The sequence below is a fragment of the Apis dorsata genome, unplaced genomic scaffold (assembly GCF_000469605.1).
Source record: "Apis dorsata unplaced genomic scaffold, Apis dorsata 1.3 scaffold_165, whole genome shotgun sequence".
Classification (NCBI taxonomy): domain Eukaryota; kingdom Metazoa; phylum Arthropoda; class Insecta; order Hymenoptera; family Apidae; genus Apis; species Apis dorsata.
The window spans coordinates 705,031-724,726 of NW_006263454.1; the positions used below are offsets into that span (position 1 = coordinate 705,031).

General features: G+C 27.2%; 1 protein-coding gene and 1 long non-coding RNA gene across 2 annotated transcripts in view; both read right to left on the reverse strand.

Moving 5' to 3' along the window:
* The window catches only part of LOC102675865 (carbonic anhydrase 1), a 22,689-nt gene extending 8,324 nt beyond the window's left edge, over positions 1 to 14,365 (reverse strand). The window contains exons 1-3 of the mRNA XM_006613924.2: positions 13,869 to 14,365; positions 4,707 to 4,907; positions 813 to 934 (exon numbers count right to left, since the gene is read on the reverse strand). Of these exons, the coding sequence (XP_006613987.1) occupies positions 813 to 934; positions 4,707 to 4,907; positions 13,869 to 13,908 (363 nt within the window). The 5' untranslated portion in view covers positions 13,909 to 14,365. The remainder of the gene's footprint in view (positions 1 to 812; positions 935 to 4,706; positions 4,908 to 13,868) is intronic.
* A 1,986-nt stretch (positions 14,366 to 16,351) lies between these two features.
* On the reverse strand, positions 16,352 to 18,033 carry LOC116185367. Its single transcript, XR_004150209.1, has 2 exons — positions 17,878 to 18,033; positions 16,352 to 16,415 (listed from the first exon to the last, which is right to left on the reverse strand). It is a non-coding gene; the product is annotated as an uncharacterized LOC116185367 (long non-coding RNA).
* Between the last annotated feature and the right edge of the window lie 1,663 nt (positions 18,034 to 19,696).

The following is a 19,696-nucleotide window of genomic DNA, read 5'->3' on the forward strand; positions in this document are numbered from 1 at the left end:
ATTCGATTTGAAATTCGTGAGAAAATCCATTTCCAACTCGATTTACAAATAACAAAGGGTTAAAGATCCGATTAATGAGAAAACTGTTTGGAATGGAATCTTTCCTCCACTCGCAGACGACGAGATACACGCGTTCACGAGTACAGGAACAAGGTCGAGTCAAGAAGTTCGTGTGATGGGTGATTGTGACGCGAATCATGTCCCTTGATGGTGAATTATTAAACGATCCGAAGCCAGACGCTCGTCGTTGGGAATGTTTAGAGTGCACGGTTAATCGGTGATCCCACGTGCGTCCCTCTTAAAATCGTTTACAGCATAACCTCCTCGTCTCGTGTTCGTGCGGGGAATCGAGAAAGATTTCGCGTTCCAGAAAAATATTCAGTTCTCCAGAGTATATTTATTATGTCTTGTCTACTTATATATCTAATGTAAGGAAAGAAAATTTGGCAAGTAAAATAAATTTGTCACTGTCACATTTCGGATAACGAAGATTGTGATAGAAATTGGACTATGGATATTGCACAAGGTCTAGAGATCCAATTATTAAGGACTGAGCATGAATGATTAAAGACTATATAAGTGATTCCTCTTCGTTTTATTGCACTTTCTGTTTGCAGAACTGTTCTTAAACCAATTTTTATCAATCAATTATATTTATAATGATAAATATATAGCATCAAAATAAAATTTTCAAATGGAATTTGTTATTTTTGCATGCAAGGAGTGTAATTATTATCTCCATGTGAATGTTTCAAAATGCATTATTAAAATTCAATATTTTGAAGAATTAATTATCTTTTAAGTAAACTAACCTCTCCTGCGAAGGCTTGTCCATTCACAGTGTGCTCGGATCCTCTCGAGTCGCTGCATCCCCAATGACAGTGATATTGTTCCAGTTTATACACGTCGTCCATTAAAGGTCCACCGCTTAAAACTGTAAAAAAAAAAAAAAAAATCATTATAAATTTATTCCATTGTACAAAACAAAATGCTAAAAATAAATATAAACCAAGAAAAACATCGTTTCCTCGTATCCTTTTAATCTTAAATTTACCATCCTCAATAGTCGAAATTTATTGCGATTGTAAAATTTTTGTTTCCTTTGAAAATATTGTGTAATTTTTCACCGATAGCAACGTTAACAGAATCTCTAATTTTAGACCGAAATTTGTTGTTGTGTAACGTGAAAACAGAAGTCAACAGAAAGGCTTCCATTACGGCGACGCGGTATCGGGACAAACGCGGATCGTTTCAGCATGTTAAATTACAGGATACGCTTGATTAGCCGAATTACGCGAACGATACTGTCGAGGGGATAGTAGCGGATGGAGAAACCCCGCACGCGTCATAAAGGTTAAAGAAGATTTATGGGGGACGGGTCAGAGTTGAACGCTCGAATCGACGAGTACGCTTTTCGAACCGGATGGAGAAGATCACCTGGTTCAATTGAATATCTATCTTGCTTGGTATATTGCAATTTAAGATTTTCCTTTGAAAAATCTATATAAATTTAATTTTTTTCTTTATTCGGAGAATTATACTTTTAATCAGAGTTTGTTATTATTTTTAATTAGGATTATCTTTATATAAAAATTTGATTAGAAGGATTTTCAATATGGTATGTACTATGGTCGAAAAAATTAAGTAGTATGTAAACAATGTATTATATCGCATTATTTACGTAAGTACTTTATTTTATCTTATCGCATAAATATTATATCAATTTCATCACATTCATTATTTTAGAATTATCGTTTCGTTGTATTAGTTAAATTGTGTATTATCTTTTAATTCTCGTTATCGTATAATTGTTTTATACAATAATTTTTGGAATCAATTTGAGAAAGATGTTTTTATTGATTGATCGTAAGATTAAGAAATCCTTACTCATGACTGTTAATCGATTATCATTAATGTTACGTTACACAAGTGTTCTAAAGTTCATTCGAATATAAAATGTCATCTGTTTAAAAAGAGATTCGAAATTGTGAAATACCGGTATAGAGATCTTCGATTTGTTTTAAAAATTTAAATAAATTGAAATCGTGTAGGTATGCATGTATGTTGGTGTCAGAAAAAATTGAATTACGAAAGATTCTTTAAGATGGAAATGTCAAAGATATTGCAATAAAGATATTACGTAGCATAAAGTTTCAACGAAGTTTGTATAATAGACAAATGAATAGTTGAACTATAACAACAATACGTATTCAAATTTTTATAATAAGCTTGTACCACTCTTGTGCCATTCTTTAAAGAATCTAATAGCTCATTGAATAATACACAATATAACGATAACATAATTGTTTTCTGAAGGTAGACAAGTGCAAATAAGAAACAGATGTGTGTTTTCCAATTGTTTAAACATATATTTATCTTGAATAAAAAAAAGGAAGCGTATGGTATTGGGCCATCGATTCCCTGAAACATTGCTCCATTTCCATCGTGTGAGAACGTTTCTACCGCGTATGAGCACGCATAATGCGTCACGAAATGGCCGTCCTCGTTTCGAGCACACACCTCGCGAAGGTAAAAGCCTCCTCGACAAGCACGAAACTGCCATTGAAACGTTCGAGGGAAACGCGATCGACCAACGATCCGCTTTGCACTCGTTCATTACGTTCGACGACTCTTCCTTCCATACCAATTACGTATTCTGTTTTCTCGTGCGATCATTTCCTATCATTATCTCTATTTCGTGGCCACTGTTATTCGATTTGCAATTTCTAACCATCTTCGATCTGCTTTGATCATGTTTTTATTTATTTATTTTTTTAAACGATCTCGTATTTTGTGTAAAATAACGGAAAATAATTTCTTTGAATTTTCTTTTTAGTATAAATCGATCGTTCATGATTTAAATCGAAAGAATTTCGAATTGAAAATTTTGAATAGATAGAATTAGGAATATATTGTTTTAATTTGAATATTCAAATGCTTTCTTAACATATATTTATGTAATCGATCGAGTGACTCTATTCTTACGTAATCATTTTTTTTAAATGAATATTAAACATTAACCTGTTGCCTGGAAATATGAGGTAATCATATTTTTATTAGTATCTTAAACTTGTCCATTTTTTATGTATATTGTATCTTATTATTATTTATTCAATTTTAATCCTCCATCGAAACAAGTTTCTTATTAAAAATTTATCTGATTAATATTTCAATCTATCATGAAATGGCAAATTCGTACCATGAGAATTCTAGGGAATACTAGACGTTGAATCCTTAGGGATCACCAGATATTCATCAAATTATATCTACTTGACATAAAATATTCATTTCTGTTTTCGAAAAATTGAAATGATTCTATGTAATTATATTTCGAATTTCTGAATTAACAATAACAAAAAGGAAAAGGAAATTATTTATCATTTCATTAATTAATATCAAACTAAATTATCAATCCATTAGGAATGATTACTATGGAAAACAGATTTACAAACGCAAAAAACTAATTTTGGCACAGAGTTACAATATCAAAGATTGCCTTCAATATATTAAATATATTTATAGAACTCGAGTCTCTTTTGTCTATATCTTATATAACTTACTCGAACAAATTACTCGTTCGATTAACAAGTGGATAAATTATAATCTACTCAATCCATACTTAAATATAAATTGTTTCTTTGACAAAAATTTTTTTCTGCTCATAATCCAACCAAGTCTTCGATATCGTAGATAAGAGTGGTAAAGTACAGGATAAAGTTTTACAGCCACGAGATTTACGTTATGATGAAATGCAAACGCGAGCTTTCCCTCTGACGGATTCCTGTTAGGCTCTCACAATGTCGGAAATGGACGATTAGAGCCACGTTTCGTGGCTCTTGCATGCAACCAATTAGCTTCTGTTCGCGGTTAATACTGAAATCTACTTCGAACCGCTTCAAATTAAGTCCGTCGAGCTTCATGGACTAATATTTGGGCCATCTTGATCAAAACAATATTCCCTTTGGCTAAGATTTGATCGATATTAGTTCGAATTAATAATCCATATAACTTATTTGAAAAATTAAATTTCTTCTTTTAATACACGCTTCATCCATCATTTTAATCCATTTATTTTATTATTACAATTATTATTATAAAATATTTTTTGATAAACGATATTTACCAAAGCTCGAATCTGAGAATGAAAAACAAAGATTTGAAAAAAGTTGTTTTTTTCACAGAATCTCTGATCAGGAGACATATTTGCATTTCACAGTCGATCTGCAATTCAATGCTTGGGATCGAAATTGTTCTCACAGCGTGTACCGGACTTTTCAACTAACGAACGACTTCTTAGTTCCGCATTTAAATGCACGAACGAACGGCACGATATGGCACACCGCGTTTCTTAACCCCAAAAAGCTTTCTTTACCACCCGAATGATAAATAATATCCTCGGCCAAGCAACGATATCGCGAGATAAGTTCGTTCAACTAGTTGACAAACATTCGTATTATACTGACGTGAATGATTAATATGAAGCAATCTATGCATTGAATTTTTTTAATGCTATATTTTTTCAATTATATTTTTTTATTATATTTTTTCAAATTATATTTTTTCAAACTTCTTTGAAAATGTCTTTGAAAATTTTTTCGTAGAATTCTAATCGTTCAAATCCCAATTCACCGATCATTATATAACGTGATTTTGATTAAGTAAAATCTAACCAATTTAAAAATTTCTCGAATGGAAAATGAACTTACATGTGCCTTCGCCATCAGTGTCCATCCGCCAGCAGTAACCTGGATTAACAAGTTTCCGGGATGCGGTTGCTGGATACTTCCAGCGCAAAGGTTTGCTACTTAAAGCCTCGTGATCGGATTCGACTTTGTCGGTTTCGATGTTGACAGGACTCTGTCTCGATCCTGCCGCCATTGGGAACTTCGATACCCATGTGCTTGGTCCTGTAACAAAAAAAATATTTTAATTAGTTTGATTATATGAATTGTATGGGTGAGACACGATAAATTTGAATCATTTCGTTAATCACCGTGGTGTTGTGTACAAAGTGATTGTAAAACAATTTATAGTTTTATGGTATGCTAAGCTAAGATTAATATACAATTGTATGATTAGATAAAGTACAAAAAGGAGTATTAATCATCTTAGTTTCATTGATATTTATTAAGCTTTGTATGTAATTCTTGAAATTCTGTACGATTGTCCTCTTTTGTTCTTTTATATTTTAGATGTATAAAGGAATTAATGTTAATTGAGTATATTATATTTTATTCTTTTTCAATGAGAAGAAAAAAATACTGCTATTCAATTGAAAATTAATATTATACGAGATTATTTTATAGAATTAGAATTAAATATATTATTATATTAATATTTAACGATACAATTTTCTAAAAAAAATTCCATATATCGATCATAAAATCTGCAAAATATCTCGACGTTGAATTATGATCATAGATATAACAGGATTTTGCAAGCGATCGAAACTTTGCCAATTATCTAGAAAAGAATGAAACGCAATGAAAATTCGAAGATAAGGATTTATCGTGTTTGAAGTAATGCTTTGAAATCCAGCCTACGACACGTTAAATGAGATAATACAGGCTGATAATATACAATTTAATCATAGATCGGGATTTTATGATTTTGCAATAGATAATGATTGAAACGCCAGAAAAAAATTTCAAAAGTTGTTCACTTTTATTTGTACACAGTATATTCTTTTTTTTCCATCATCTCATCGTACAATTTATCGTCGTATAAATATTAAAACTAAGATTATATTTTTAAATTATGATTCAAATACTTGAAGAAGTTTGATTTCATTTTCTGAAAAATTTTTCATCTATTTCTCTTAACAGTAAGGATAAAATATATAATCGATTATTTAACTTTTAAAAAATCAATAAACCTGATGGAATTTAAGATTTGATTAAGATTTGATGAATGAATTATCATGCCTATATAAAAATATATAATCTGTTTTTCAGATTATATATTTATATTTCAAAGATTATTTCTTTGGAAATAAATAATTTATCGATAAAGTAAGTTTATTGTATTGGTTAAAAATAAACAGAGTTTAATTCGATAGGTCGTTGGACAAGAAAGTGAATGATAATGGCACGCGAATAATAACGCGCTGATTATGTAATAGTAAACGCATCAAAACAGCGTGTATTGGTCCAGATAATCAGAATAAATTATTATATTGATTTAAAACTCACGTTATCACGGATGCACGCGTCACGTGCTACTGCATAAACTTTCATCTTATCGTGACACGCGATTCTGATATTGGTCGTAACGTCCTTCGATTAAACGTTAGTTAGAATAGTGATTCTTTTCTTTCTTTTTTTTTTTTTTTAAATCGACATTCTTTTTCTTTTCCTTTTTGTATTCATTGAATTTTTTGAAATCGTTTTTTTTATTCTAGATTGAATAAATAACTGAATTTCATAGTTGCTTATTTGTTACTTGAAAAACTTTTCATACGTAATGCATTCGAGAATGAGAAAAATTTGTTTTCATCTACTTTTTCGTGAATCACTTCTTTTAAGTATACCCTGAATTAAATGTAATTAAAATAATTATATACGTATAATATTAAATGTATAATTACGTATATATATAAAACGTATAATTAATATACGTGTAATTATTAATGTACATGTAATTATTAAACTTACTACAATTCATCGTTAATTTTGAATAAAAATATTTTTATATTTATTTTTAACAATTGTAGCAAATAATGTGAAATTTATATAAAAAATTTAAATAAATTAAAATAAAAAATTAAAATTAGAATTCTAAAAGCAATTATAAAAATAGTTTTAAAAAAAATATAGAGAGAGCACGAAAAATAGAATTGATCATCAATGAGAAGAAATTTAAAAATGAAAAATAAATATCGAATTTAAAAAGACGAAAAAGTATTTTATTAGTTAAATACATATCAATAGCGAATTATTATTGATTTGGCTACAATTAGCAATCGGTCGAGCGATATGATAGTTAAATGAAGATCATTTTCGGAGAGGGATAGGTCAAGGAGGATTCTTTCGTGTCAAGATCATGTGATATTACACCACGATATTTTTATCAGAGATTTTGCAACAAACAGATTAAAAAAAAAAAGAAGTACATGTGCGACAGAAGTGAACAGAGATAAAAATGAAACACCTGAAGATATAAAGGAAATTCAGATTTAAATGTCTTACTGTATTCTTATAAAAAAATCGACTTTTCTTTTAAACTTAAAAATTTTCTTAAAAAATATACTAAATTTTTCTAAACGTAATAATAATTAAAATTTTAAATTCGATTTTCAATAATTAAATTATAATAGAATATGTATGCAAAATCTGAAGAATGCAAAAACTGAAGAATTAGAAAAAAAGTGTTTATGTTTCTCTATTTCTTTACGTTTCTCAATCTTTCTTAATTAATTTTAATGAATTTTTTTCTTTTAATTTAATATAAAAGAACAACGAAAAAACATTTTTTTATTATTTAATTATCTAATTCAGATCATTTTTCTGTAAAAAAAGAAAAAAATATAAAAAGAACATTCTCTTAAAAATTTAAATATATTGTTTTTGTACTGCCATAATCTCCGCCACATATTCTTTTTACTATTTATAGAATCTTATTGGCACGATTTGATGATTCGATTTTGCGACATCCTTAACAATGGACCAAACACGAAACACGTGATAATTCATACGATTCTCACGCTAACGAATCACAACTTGGCAAAGTGTAAATTTCATCAATCGTAATCTTTTATGCATTACGAACGTCATTGCGCATTTTCATTTTATTTCTCATTAAATAATCATCAATATTTCTAATTACCAAACCAACGTCATTCGTTTCAACTCAATAAAGTTAATCTACCAAATGAATATTTTTTATTTCTTTTCTTTTTTTTATTTATCAATGGCAACAAGTCAATTATTATTCTTCGAAAAGCATGGCATGATGATCGTCTGTTCGTCCCTGGGATGGGAAAAAACAGTTGTACCATGCAGACATTCTTTTATCACACGTTAGATTCCCGCGTGTTTTACAGCTGCGAAACAGCACGTGATGATGACATAATGTACGCGACGTAACCATGATTATACTTGGTACGAACGATATTATACGCGCTATTAATTTGCAAAATGCCCTTTATAACCATATCCGTCATTTTCTTCCAATTTCCCGCCAATATGCACAAGATATAAAAAGATTAATTAGAAAAGATATATCTGATGAATTTTGATTCGAGATAAACGATTAATTTTTCTATATTTCTCGTAAATATTAAGTTAATGTTCAACTTGATTAATCATTTCCGTTATTTTTTTCTAATTTATTGTAATATGAATGAATAGATATGAATAGAAAGATATATGAGAAGTTTTGAATCGATGAATGATGAATTTTTTTGTATATATATAAATTATTTAATTTTTATAGTTTGATTGATCATTTCCGCCATTTTCTTTCAATTTGTTGCCGAGATATGAATGAAAAGATATATTATGAATCAGATACAATTTATTAAATTTTTAAGAAATTTTTTATGAGATGATAATTGATATTGAATATTTTAAGGTTAAACCTCTAAGTGTGGAGTAATAGAAACTTCGACAACAACTGTCAAAGAAACTAATACATATAAACTATACATAGGCTTGGATATAAGCAGTTACGAATTCTGGCTCAATAATTCCGGTTTTGTAGAATTATAAATATCTTACACATCATCTCCACTAAATCCTCCACAATTTTTTATATGAATTTTCCTTTCTCTTTTTATGCTTTTTTTTTTATATTTACATTTTCCTTCCTTCAAATAGTGCAGTAATACTAGTTTAATAAATATTATTATTATTAAAATGATATCAAAATGCAATTATCATTCGGTTTCTCACTAACGAAGGCTAATTCATTATTGCGAAGATGTTCGACGCGTCTTCCGGCCATCTGAATACACAATTCAATCCAGCATCTCTCCCATGCTTGTTGAGGACCTCCATTTATCGCGATCACAGAGCCCGCCGCGATTCGTATAGAAAAATATCTCCTCGAGGTCGTCGAGAACTGCTCGAAGGTTCGTTCAACCTTGCCGAAGTCACGAGCGTAAATGCTGTGTCTCGATCAACGATTGCGATTTCGCAGTGAATTTCTCCTCGGACCTTACACTTTGACCTTCTTAATACTTCTACACCGAGGCCAACTCGTATTTTAAATAAAATGGCAATATTGTCACATGAAAAACCGGATGAAAAATTAAAGAGAATCAAGGTGTTTTTCTGAAAAATTAAATTAAGTCTTGAAATAAATTAAATTGATGAATTTGTGTGAACCTGAATTGAAAATTTACGAAAATTAACGAAATATTTTTTGAATGATACTTTTGATATTATTTTACAATGTTTATAATTTTAAAATATGTATTGATGATGATGTATGAATATAATTTCTTAATAAATACGCGTGAATAATAGCCACACCTTTTAAGTAAACCGGATAAGAAAGATGACGCGTTGCGTCTTCCTGTTCGTACTATTGTGTACCATATTTGATGGCCATATGTCCATGCGACGATTTTAAACTAAGCTTAATTAAATCAAATAGTTGTTTCAAATGCATAACTTGCGTTGCTCATTAATTATGATTTTTATATTTTTCAAAAATTGAGGAAAAAAATTAATTCATTTTATGATTTCATAATTCATATATCGTAATCATAAAATTTTAATTATTTTATTATAAAATTGAATCATCGAGATTGTCTAGTGAGTGAGACTAAATATCGTATATCGATAAAAACAGTATATGAAGCACCGAAATCAATATATGACTTCTATGTCTATAAGACAATCATCAAACTTTCATTCGTTTTGTTCTATTTTTCCACATTTCTGTCCAATTCTAAATAATTTCAGAAAATACAAATGATACAGGTATGTAAAAATTGCATTATGAAAACAATTCTTGAAATTTCGAAAATTTCTAAAGAAAAGTTCACAGAGTTTTTTTTAAATTCTTCAATTGTCAATTAGATAAATTATTTATCTTTTTCCTAAAATTATTTTGAAATATTTAAATAATGGAATAAAGCTAGATAATTATGAAAGCTTGGTTGCAGATTACTTTTTCATACTTTTAACCGATATATATTACCAATCGACTTAATAAAAATCATTAATGATTTTGTATTCCAACGAAATATGGCATTGTATAAATAAAAATGGATCAACAGTTTGCGCAAAAAATAATGCAGAAAGATCAACCTCGATCCTTTTATGGCAAATTTCTGTTTGACCCGAATTTCTTGTTAATTATAGCAAGAAAAAAAAAGAAAAAAACAAGGAAAAGAAAAAAGAAAAATACTCGTATGAATTTCAACAAAAGTTTCGAACTAATCAAAAACAATAAAATGATCATATCAAAGATTTCTTTCTAAAACGCAACACGTGTCTGCAATTAAAAGCCTGCAGTAAAAAACTTCGTTTTCACAAGTTATACCATTTCGAATATCTTATCTTCCATTTCATTTCTTAATTTAATCACGATTCTCGAATACATTATATTATTAATTCTATTCCAATATTTAATTCGATCGATATTTTTCGATATTCGTAATCCGTTTATTTATAATTATTCTACTCAGCAAAATATTCACGATAATGACACCATAATGAAAAAGATAATATGAATTAATAATTAAATCGATAATCGATAACGATATTCGAATCGATCAAAATAATCGACTCTCAATTAATTCCCACGTCGATTAACAGCGCCGCGGTTTTAAATAGTCGTAATAATGCAATTTCCGATTATAATCGAATGTCCCGTAGCGATAAATATTCGAACTGATTGCCATTTCTCGGCCGAATCACTGGTACACGTTCAAAAAGTCAAATGACTTAATCGTTGATCTGCACGCCGGCAAGGAATTTATGCAAATCACAGTATCCGCCAAACTTCGCGATTGCACTCGCGCCGGTTCAAAGATAGCGCTGACAAATTGGCCCCAGATTAAGGGCATTTCGAAGAGGCATGCACGGTAACCGGGTAAGGCGCAACAAAACTGGGTCTCTGACCCCTAACACACGCTTTCGTGTATACGTTTCACTTCGTTCTCTCTTGTGAGTATTTGCATCAAAAGTATGCACGTCGATATCGCTCCGGTTGCTTAAATATTGATATTTAATCATGCGTCAAATGATTTATTTATCATCGATTTAACCAGTTAGTTTCTCTTCGTTTAATGAAAAACTACCGGAATGATAGAAATTAACTATGCTTCGATTTAGATGTAAAAAAAAAAAAAAAATTATTCTTAGAAAAACATTTTGTTTTCCTTGATTGAATATTTTTTTGGCAAAAATTTTCAAATGAAATGTAAATGTTTAGATTAATAGATATAATAAAATTGAAATATATCTCGCAGTGAATTTTGCATAATGATAAATTTTTTATAATAAATATTTGTCAAATCGAACCGTGACCTCATTTTTTTCGGCGATCTATTTACGATATTTATACGTTTAATTTAGATCACATTTAAGCATGTTACACAACGTTTACACTTCATTGCCGATATATTTAATTATTTATTATTCATCGTATAGTGATATGTATAATTGAGTCTATGTATATGTATACACTCTCGTGCACAACCAACTCGATAAAGCATACCATTCCATCTTTCAAGTTACTATTACAATTGTAACAACTACTACATCAATATTCCTCGTTCTTTAAGCACTTAGGTATTTCGCGCTCATGACCCTCTCGAATTAAAGACGTGATATTCGACTACAACGAACACAAGAAACCCATGTATAACGCGTGCATGTTCGTACCTCGTTACCAACGAACAACGTTCTCTCTATTCTCGAATTATGCTTACGTGTTACACGGCTAACACATTGTACGATACGTTCTAACGCGATTCATACATATTTGAGGTTATCCATGCTCGTATGTGTCAGTATACGCGGATTTCAAGTACATTCACAATCACTGGTCAGAATAATATACAGAAACGTCTATACTCGCCAGAACAGGTGCATCGGCCTGAAGTACGACCAAGAAAATTATTGATTTTCGTTTACCTACTGAGCCGGTTGCTGTCCCGTGCTAGCATGGCGAATGCAACGCCGTCCCTTGGCACGACTGGGACGCCCTGTATTCGAAGACAATGGCCTTAGGTCAGTGAGCCTGGTGCCATCATGACACCGTGTAAATCGAATCTGGCTCGAAATGAAAGCTGATATGTTATCACAGATCGAATAGTAACTTTCTCCATTCTTGTTTCCAGTTTCCGTTTCAATATTGAAAAAATAAGATCAGCAATGATATGTGAAATGATCATTCGATAAATCGTTGTTTATTAAGAAAAAAGGAAAATATTGGAATGTTTGGTTATGTTTGCTACAAAAAAATTATTAATCTGTTTTATAATTATAATCAAAATGAATATTGTATAATAATAGAAACAATAGAAGAAATCACGATACAAAATAAATTAATTGAAAAAATAAAAAATGATCAATGGTATTGACTTTCAACAAAATCGTAATTCAAAATAAAAAAGATTACAAAATTTTTAACGAGTTTTTCTTGCAGATACTAAATATAATATAATACTTGTATGTATTTTTTAAAGATTGTTTATTTTTATGGAATTAGAACAAAAATATTAAATGATATTTTATCGATATCATATTCTTTGTATTTGTGAAATATGATTTGCAAAATTATAAATTTTCATAAATGTATATGTCATTTTTAATTTTTTAATTGACGTACACCGATATTGTTATAATATATTTATATCAGATATTTCTTTTTATTAGATAAACAATAAAGCATTTCAAAATCACAAAAATGATTAAATTGCATCAAACGCAATTGTTATTTGACAAAAATAAAAAGTTATGACAATAAGATAATATATTGTGAAATAATACAAAGATTGAAGTTCATACAGAATAAAATAATAAAAAAATAAAAACAATAAAATTCATTATTCTTCATAGAAACTAAATTGTTATCATATTCTAATTTTTTAAAAAATCTAAATACATTAATGAAGATTAATGTTTCACAATTATCTTTTTAAAAATCATAACTATGCTTATTATATATTTTAATCTAATTTTTTTTTATTATATAGAGATTACATTCGTTGCTTTTACAAATCATATGGTGAATGGAATACAAGAATAAAAAATTAGAAAAAAATAAGTAGATATTTTCATTAGCTAGAAAAATAATTTTATAACATATAAAAGTTCATGATATGTAAAAATTACAATCAATATGAATATTCAATTTTTAATGAAATATATTTAAATTAATAGATAACGTTAAATAAACTATATATTAATATTTTTTTAAGTAAATTATTTAAAATTATTTTAGAAAAGTATGAAATATAAAAAATTTGAGATAGATCTCGAATATTAGAGCGACTTGAAGGATCGATAATGCATCAACTCTCGCTTTTCGTTACAAGATTTATGGAATACCTAACGAATGTCACAACACGAGTTATAATTCTAATCAATGATCACAGTTAAATGGTAAAAAAATGAAAGGAACATTGTAAACGTGCTTTCAATTGAACAAATTAAAGCAGTTGAGATAAATGAAATATAATTGATTATGTTATTTTTCTTTTGTAACACAATTTTTATATCTATCGATGACTGCTATTTTTTATCTTTGATATACCAGAGAAATATATATAAATTTGAATATTTTATTATTCGATGTAAATAATGCAGTGAGTATACTAATATAAATTTAAAAAAAATGTATATTTGTCATAACTTCTTGTTTTTATTCGATTCATATGACATTTATATATAACCAAAAAAAAGACTCACCATTTTGGACAGAGTAATCCCATTCGCTTTTGTCGGCCATTTCGTAAAGGACGATCACCTTATCGAAAATTCAGATCCGCGAAATTAAGATCCGAGTAGAGTTTACTGCCGGTCGTCTTGTCGGTTTACAATTTTTTATTAAATCGAATACGTCACTATATTGCGTTTTTCTTCTTAATCTATTATATTCGCGAGTCGTAATTATTGAATTTGTTGATTAAATTCACTATCGGTCGATTCAAAATTAAAATAAAATCGAGAAACGATTGTCAAATACACCAATAGTTGACTAACTTTTAACTTCTTTGTTATATTACAGATATTTTCGATTCATGAACAAAAAAGTTCTGATGATTATATCAATACTATACAAACTAACTTTTAGAAATGCATATATATATAAATTTTAAGAAAATTATTTATATCTATTAAAGATCGAAGCAATAAAATGACTCACAACACAAATCATCCACGAATGCGACGCCGGCCGGCCAACTACTGGATTTTATACGCGCGTCAGTCACGTGATTCTTACTATGGAAATGTAAGTGACTGCGCATGCGTTAGTAAATGTTTACACGTGCAGCGTCAATCCCCACCATATACTAGCTAGCACGTGCTTACTTATGATCAAACATGATAATTTTTATTCCAAAGTTTTCGAATTTTTTTATAAATCAAATAGTTAATTTGACGTTTACTTTAAACAGTCATAAAGCAATAAATGATTAAATTAATCGTTATAATCGTTAATCGTTATAAAGCGTTTGTTGGCTAATATGAGTTCGTACTGTGAGAAGGATAGTAACTAACGATTTAATGCTTTAATGATTCATTTTATAATCTATTTCAAACGAGAACATTAATCTCGATGAGATGATAAGGTAATATAATACGTTACAATTGTCCTATCAATTGCAATGAGAAAAAATCAAATATATCCTTTATTGAAACTGCGGTAAACGATTTTTTATTATTCCTCTATAATTTTTTATTACATTATCAAAATTTCGTGGAATATTTGTATCAGTTTGGTTTTTTAATAATGTGTAATTATCGTGATTGATCAATGAAAAGATTAAATTGATTCTTAAATATACTTTTTTAAATTTTATTCTGTTTGCGGTATGCGTTTTTTATTTTAAATGTAACAATTTTTCTTTAATTCAATTTACTTTTTATACTATATTTTTTTTCTTCATGGATTTATGACAACATATACACAAATGCTAGATATTATTTTAATCGTCGTTTCAGCATGCATATTTCTAAACCAGATGATACAAACTCGTTTATTATATCAACTGAAGAATCATGATCACACAACGAAATTGTATTCGTTAACCGATGAATCACAGTATATAGTCTTTAAGAGGTCGAGGACCGAAATATTTCCTATAATATATTTTCATTATTTTAACTATATTATTAGAAATACCTGATCTAACAGTATTCTAAAGTTGGCCAATAAAATTTATTAGCCTAAGGATTTCCATAGATACAGAAAAAATATATTAATATAATAATACGTTGGTAGACATAATAAATCACTAAATAATCCTTTCCTCATAAAGTAATAATTTCTTTATCAATGTAGTCTTTCAATCAGGTAAGTATTGTAAACTTAATCTTTTAAATCCTCATCTGTATATATTTTTAGAAGGAAATTTTTGGGACAAAGATAAACAAATCTATAGAGCCAAAAGTTTATGAAATTAAAATAAAATATTATATGACTTAGAGATTAACGAAAAATATATTATATTAAAAAAAATAAAAATATTTAACTATTAAAATGAATTGAGATATACTTCTACCTTAAATTAATTTCTTTTTTTATACAAATTAACAAATATCGAAAAATTTTTCAAGATGCTCGTACTATTTTAATTTCATCAAACTCGCATAATATTATCACGTCAATGTTATGTCATGGAACGTGCCCGATGCCGTGGTCATTTTGACTTCATTATATCAATAAAAGAATCGCACTATAATGTTCTCAATAAAAAGTAATGAATTCCAGCAAATTCCATCACAAAACATTGATCGACGTCCCTTCATATTTCCTTCATATTTCTAACATTAAGCAAGCATGAATGCAATTTCCCTAAATCTTCTGTTTTCCATGTGATTTTTTACCAAATTCCTTGTTCAATTTGTTTGCAGTTTATATCCATCATTATTTCGTATCTTTTTTTTACCTTTGGATGTTTCAAATAAAAATAAATATTCTAAATTAATACATATATTTTTTTTAAATAAAAATATAATATTAAAAAGATTACTTTTTGTGAGACTTCATAGAAAAAAAACTTAATGTAGATTATTATAGACTTTAATTGAAATGCATGTATTAATTATAATTACCTTTGAAGAGGCAGTATAAAAAAAGATACGATTCACTAAATCAATTCTTGCAAATAAAATTGTTAATTGCAATAAAATGGGTGACAGAATCATGTAAATATATAATCTTCTTTTGATTCGATTGTATGTTTCCATTGGTAAATGCTCAGTAGCGTAATCCATTTTGATGTGCCTAACCTAAAGTAAAAAGAATGAAATTCAATTTTAGTCGAATAAGAAATAGAATTTCATGAAATTGTTTTTGATTAAATTACTTGTTATAATGATTTAAATAGCTTTTTTAATACTAAAAATTAAATATGAGTCAACTATATTTTATCGTAGATAAACAGTAAAGTTACTTGACAATTATTTGAATTATAAAAAATTATGGATTATATCATAAATAAAAAAACATTATAAATCTTAAAATAATAAAACAAATATATTTAAATAAAATTCTGTGTTTGAACTTGCATTATTATTTATTCATCGAAGTATTAACCAATTGGACATTTCAATCACGAGTTATTTTGCATTTTAATTTCGACTTTAGTATAGAGGAAATGATATTACGCTTGAATTCTTTACGATTGTTACGTAATTGTCATTTTGCTTGTCCTTCATTGCAATTAAAGTGATATATGATCGAGTTCCTACTTTAAAAAATATTTTCGATCTATATCTTTCACTGATCGAATTCAAGAAATAATTTAATAAAATAGTTACTAGGAAATAATTTATGTTAATAGCGATCGATGTAAATAACAATATAAGTAGACATGTTAAAAATACTAATTCAATATTCACCTTTTGCGATATCACTCTTTTTATAATAAATTTTGTAAATATATTATTATTGATTTTTATTTTCAGCTGAAATATTATTTATTAATATTTATACTAATAAGTTGTTAATAGTAATAAGTTAATAAATAGTTTGCTGTAAATAAAATTTATAAATTATTAAATTTATTTGTATTTCTTATGTATCGAAAAAATTTTAAGTATTCATTTCATGAAATTAGAATTTTAATCGATTAATATTTTATTAGATTTAATTTAATATTTTTGTGCAATTGTCCAAATTTCCCCAACTTTTTAATAAAACATTTATTCACTTAATTTCTTAATCATCTGGTTAGAAATTTTATCATATTCTTATCTTATTACAAGTGAACAGCATTCTTCAATTAGATTTAATTTAATATTTTTATGCAATTGTCCAAATTTCCCCAATTTTTTAATAAAACACATTTATTCACTTAATTTCTTAATTATCTGGTTAGAAATTTTACCATATTCTTATCTTATTAAGTGAACAGCATTCTTCAATTAGCGTAATAATAAAAATAAAATCACAAATATCAAAAATACCGATTAATGTAAGAATATTATTAATAAATGATTCACTTTGTATTGACTTTCTAAATAACTTCTTTCAATTAAATAAAGCAATTATTTTATCAGGGATTTCCAAAAATAATATCGATTTACATATTATCACAATATCAATCAATTATAACAATAAATGATTTAATTATTTTTTTGATTTTGTAAATTAATAATACTAATAATTTCCAAAGAAAAGAATCGTATCACTTTTATATTTTATCTATCATTATTTTATGACATCATTTTATAAAATTGAAGTACTTACCAGAAACTTCAAAGATTTATATGACTTTCAATCGATCATATTGTGCTTTATTTTGATTCAAAAATATTTAAACTTTTTCATTATTTTTCGAATTATTCATTAATACTTGTTAAAGTAAAATTTCCATGAATACATCGACTAGAGAGACGACAATCGACTTTAAAAACATGTAACATGAAACGTATTATTAATATGGCAATGTAATAATGTTTTTTTTATTCCAAAAAAAAGTTGAAATACAAAACGAATTTAACGAATATATATATGTATATTTATTATATTTTATATTAAATATTAAATATAAAAATACGAATAAAATATATGTTTAACACAAAGAAATATACAAACCTTTATTATCTTTTTCTTTTTTTTTTATATAAATTTAGATATCTTCGATCCATAGACTATCATAAATATTTATTTTTGTAGTTACAATTTTTAAAGACAAGAAAAATAAATGAAAAGATGGAAATAGGATAAAAATATTGAAATTAGCAGCATCTGCAGAATGTTGTAAATGAAATACATAAAGAAAAGATAGAAAATTGTCAGACAAAGATAAATATAATATAAGAATTTGCCTACAGCATCATCTCTTGAATACTAAAAATATTTCATATTTTAATATTTTTCAAAAGATGACGCTAATTATCAATTCTTATTCTGTTTTATCCTATCTCTACTATTTCCTTCTCTATGTTTGCTTTTATTGTTAGTGCATAACCATAAGATATGGGATTTCGAACGTGTATCATTTCTTTTTCTTTTCAAACTACAATATGTTTTAATTTTTAATATAAAATATATTATATTTTCGGCTTTATAATATATTTCTTATCAATATATTTCCATTAATAATATTGCAATTTTAGTTTAAGCCAAATTGATGAACATTGAGAATAATAGTAAAACGTTAAATCTATTTTTTATTTTTATATAGTGCAACATCAAAAGTGAGGCTAAGATATATCGTTTTTCAAATGAAGTTCGATCTAATTAATCGTCTTTCTAATCATTGTTAATTGTTTAAATAATAATAAACATTCAATTGCTAGACTTTCGATCATAAATTACACGCAATTATGCAATATTTTATAAATTATTGTTGTGTGAAGTGTTAATATCTATATTTTTTCCGTCATTATTATATACAAATTGTAAGTATTAAATTATAATAAACGAAAAGAAATTCAAAAATACATTTTACGTTAAGACAAAGAAATATGATATTTATAAATATTACTATTTATTATTTGCAAAATTTTTTAAACAAATTCATAATAAAACTTGAATTATAAATGAGTTTTTAAAAATAAAATAGGAATACAAAAAATATTTCCATGATTCGATCAAAAATAGTTAAAGTTATAAATAATTCGAATTTCTAAAACTTTGTAACATTATATATTAACTGAAAAAAAAATTATAAATAAAATATTGCATAATGTAATGTTTTATCGTAATAATTTAAGACCTTACCAATATAATTTTTATTTCGGATTCCATATAAAATTAGAAAATATTTATGTATATTTTTTGCTATTGCTTATATGAAATATAAATATAAGGATCAAATTAAAAAACAAAGTAGCAACTAGATATAAGAAAAAGTGAAAATAGATTTTGTTCTGGAAAAAATCGAATATAAAAAAAAACATTTGTAATGTTTTTCGATTTAAATTAAAATAAAGAGGAGACGAGTATCGAATTAAATAAGTAAAATTAAAAATGAGGAAATAATATTTCTTGAAATTTTAAAATAGTTCAACATTCTATAGAGAATCTTGAAACTTCACTTTGCCATTGGCAAAATATATTC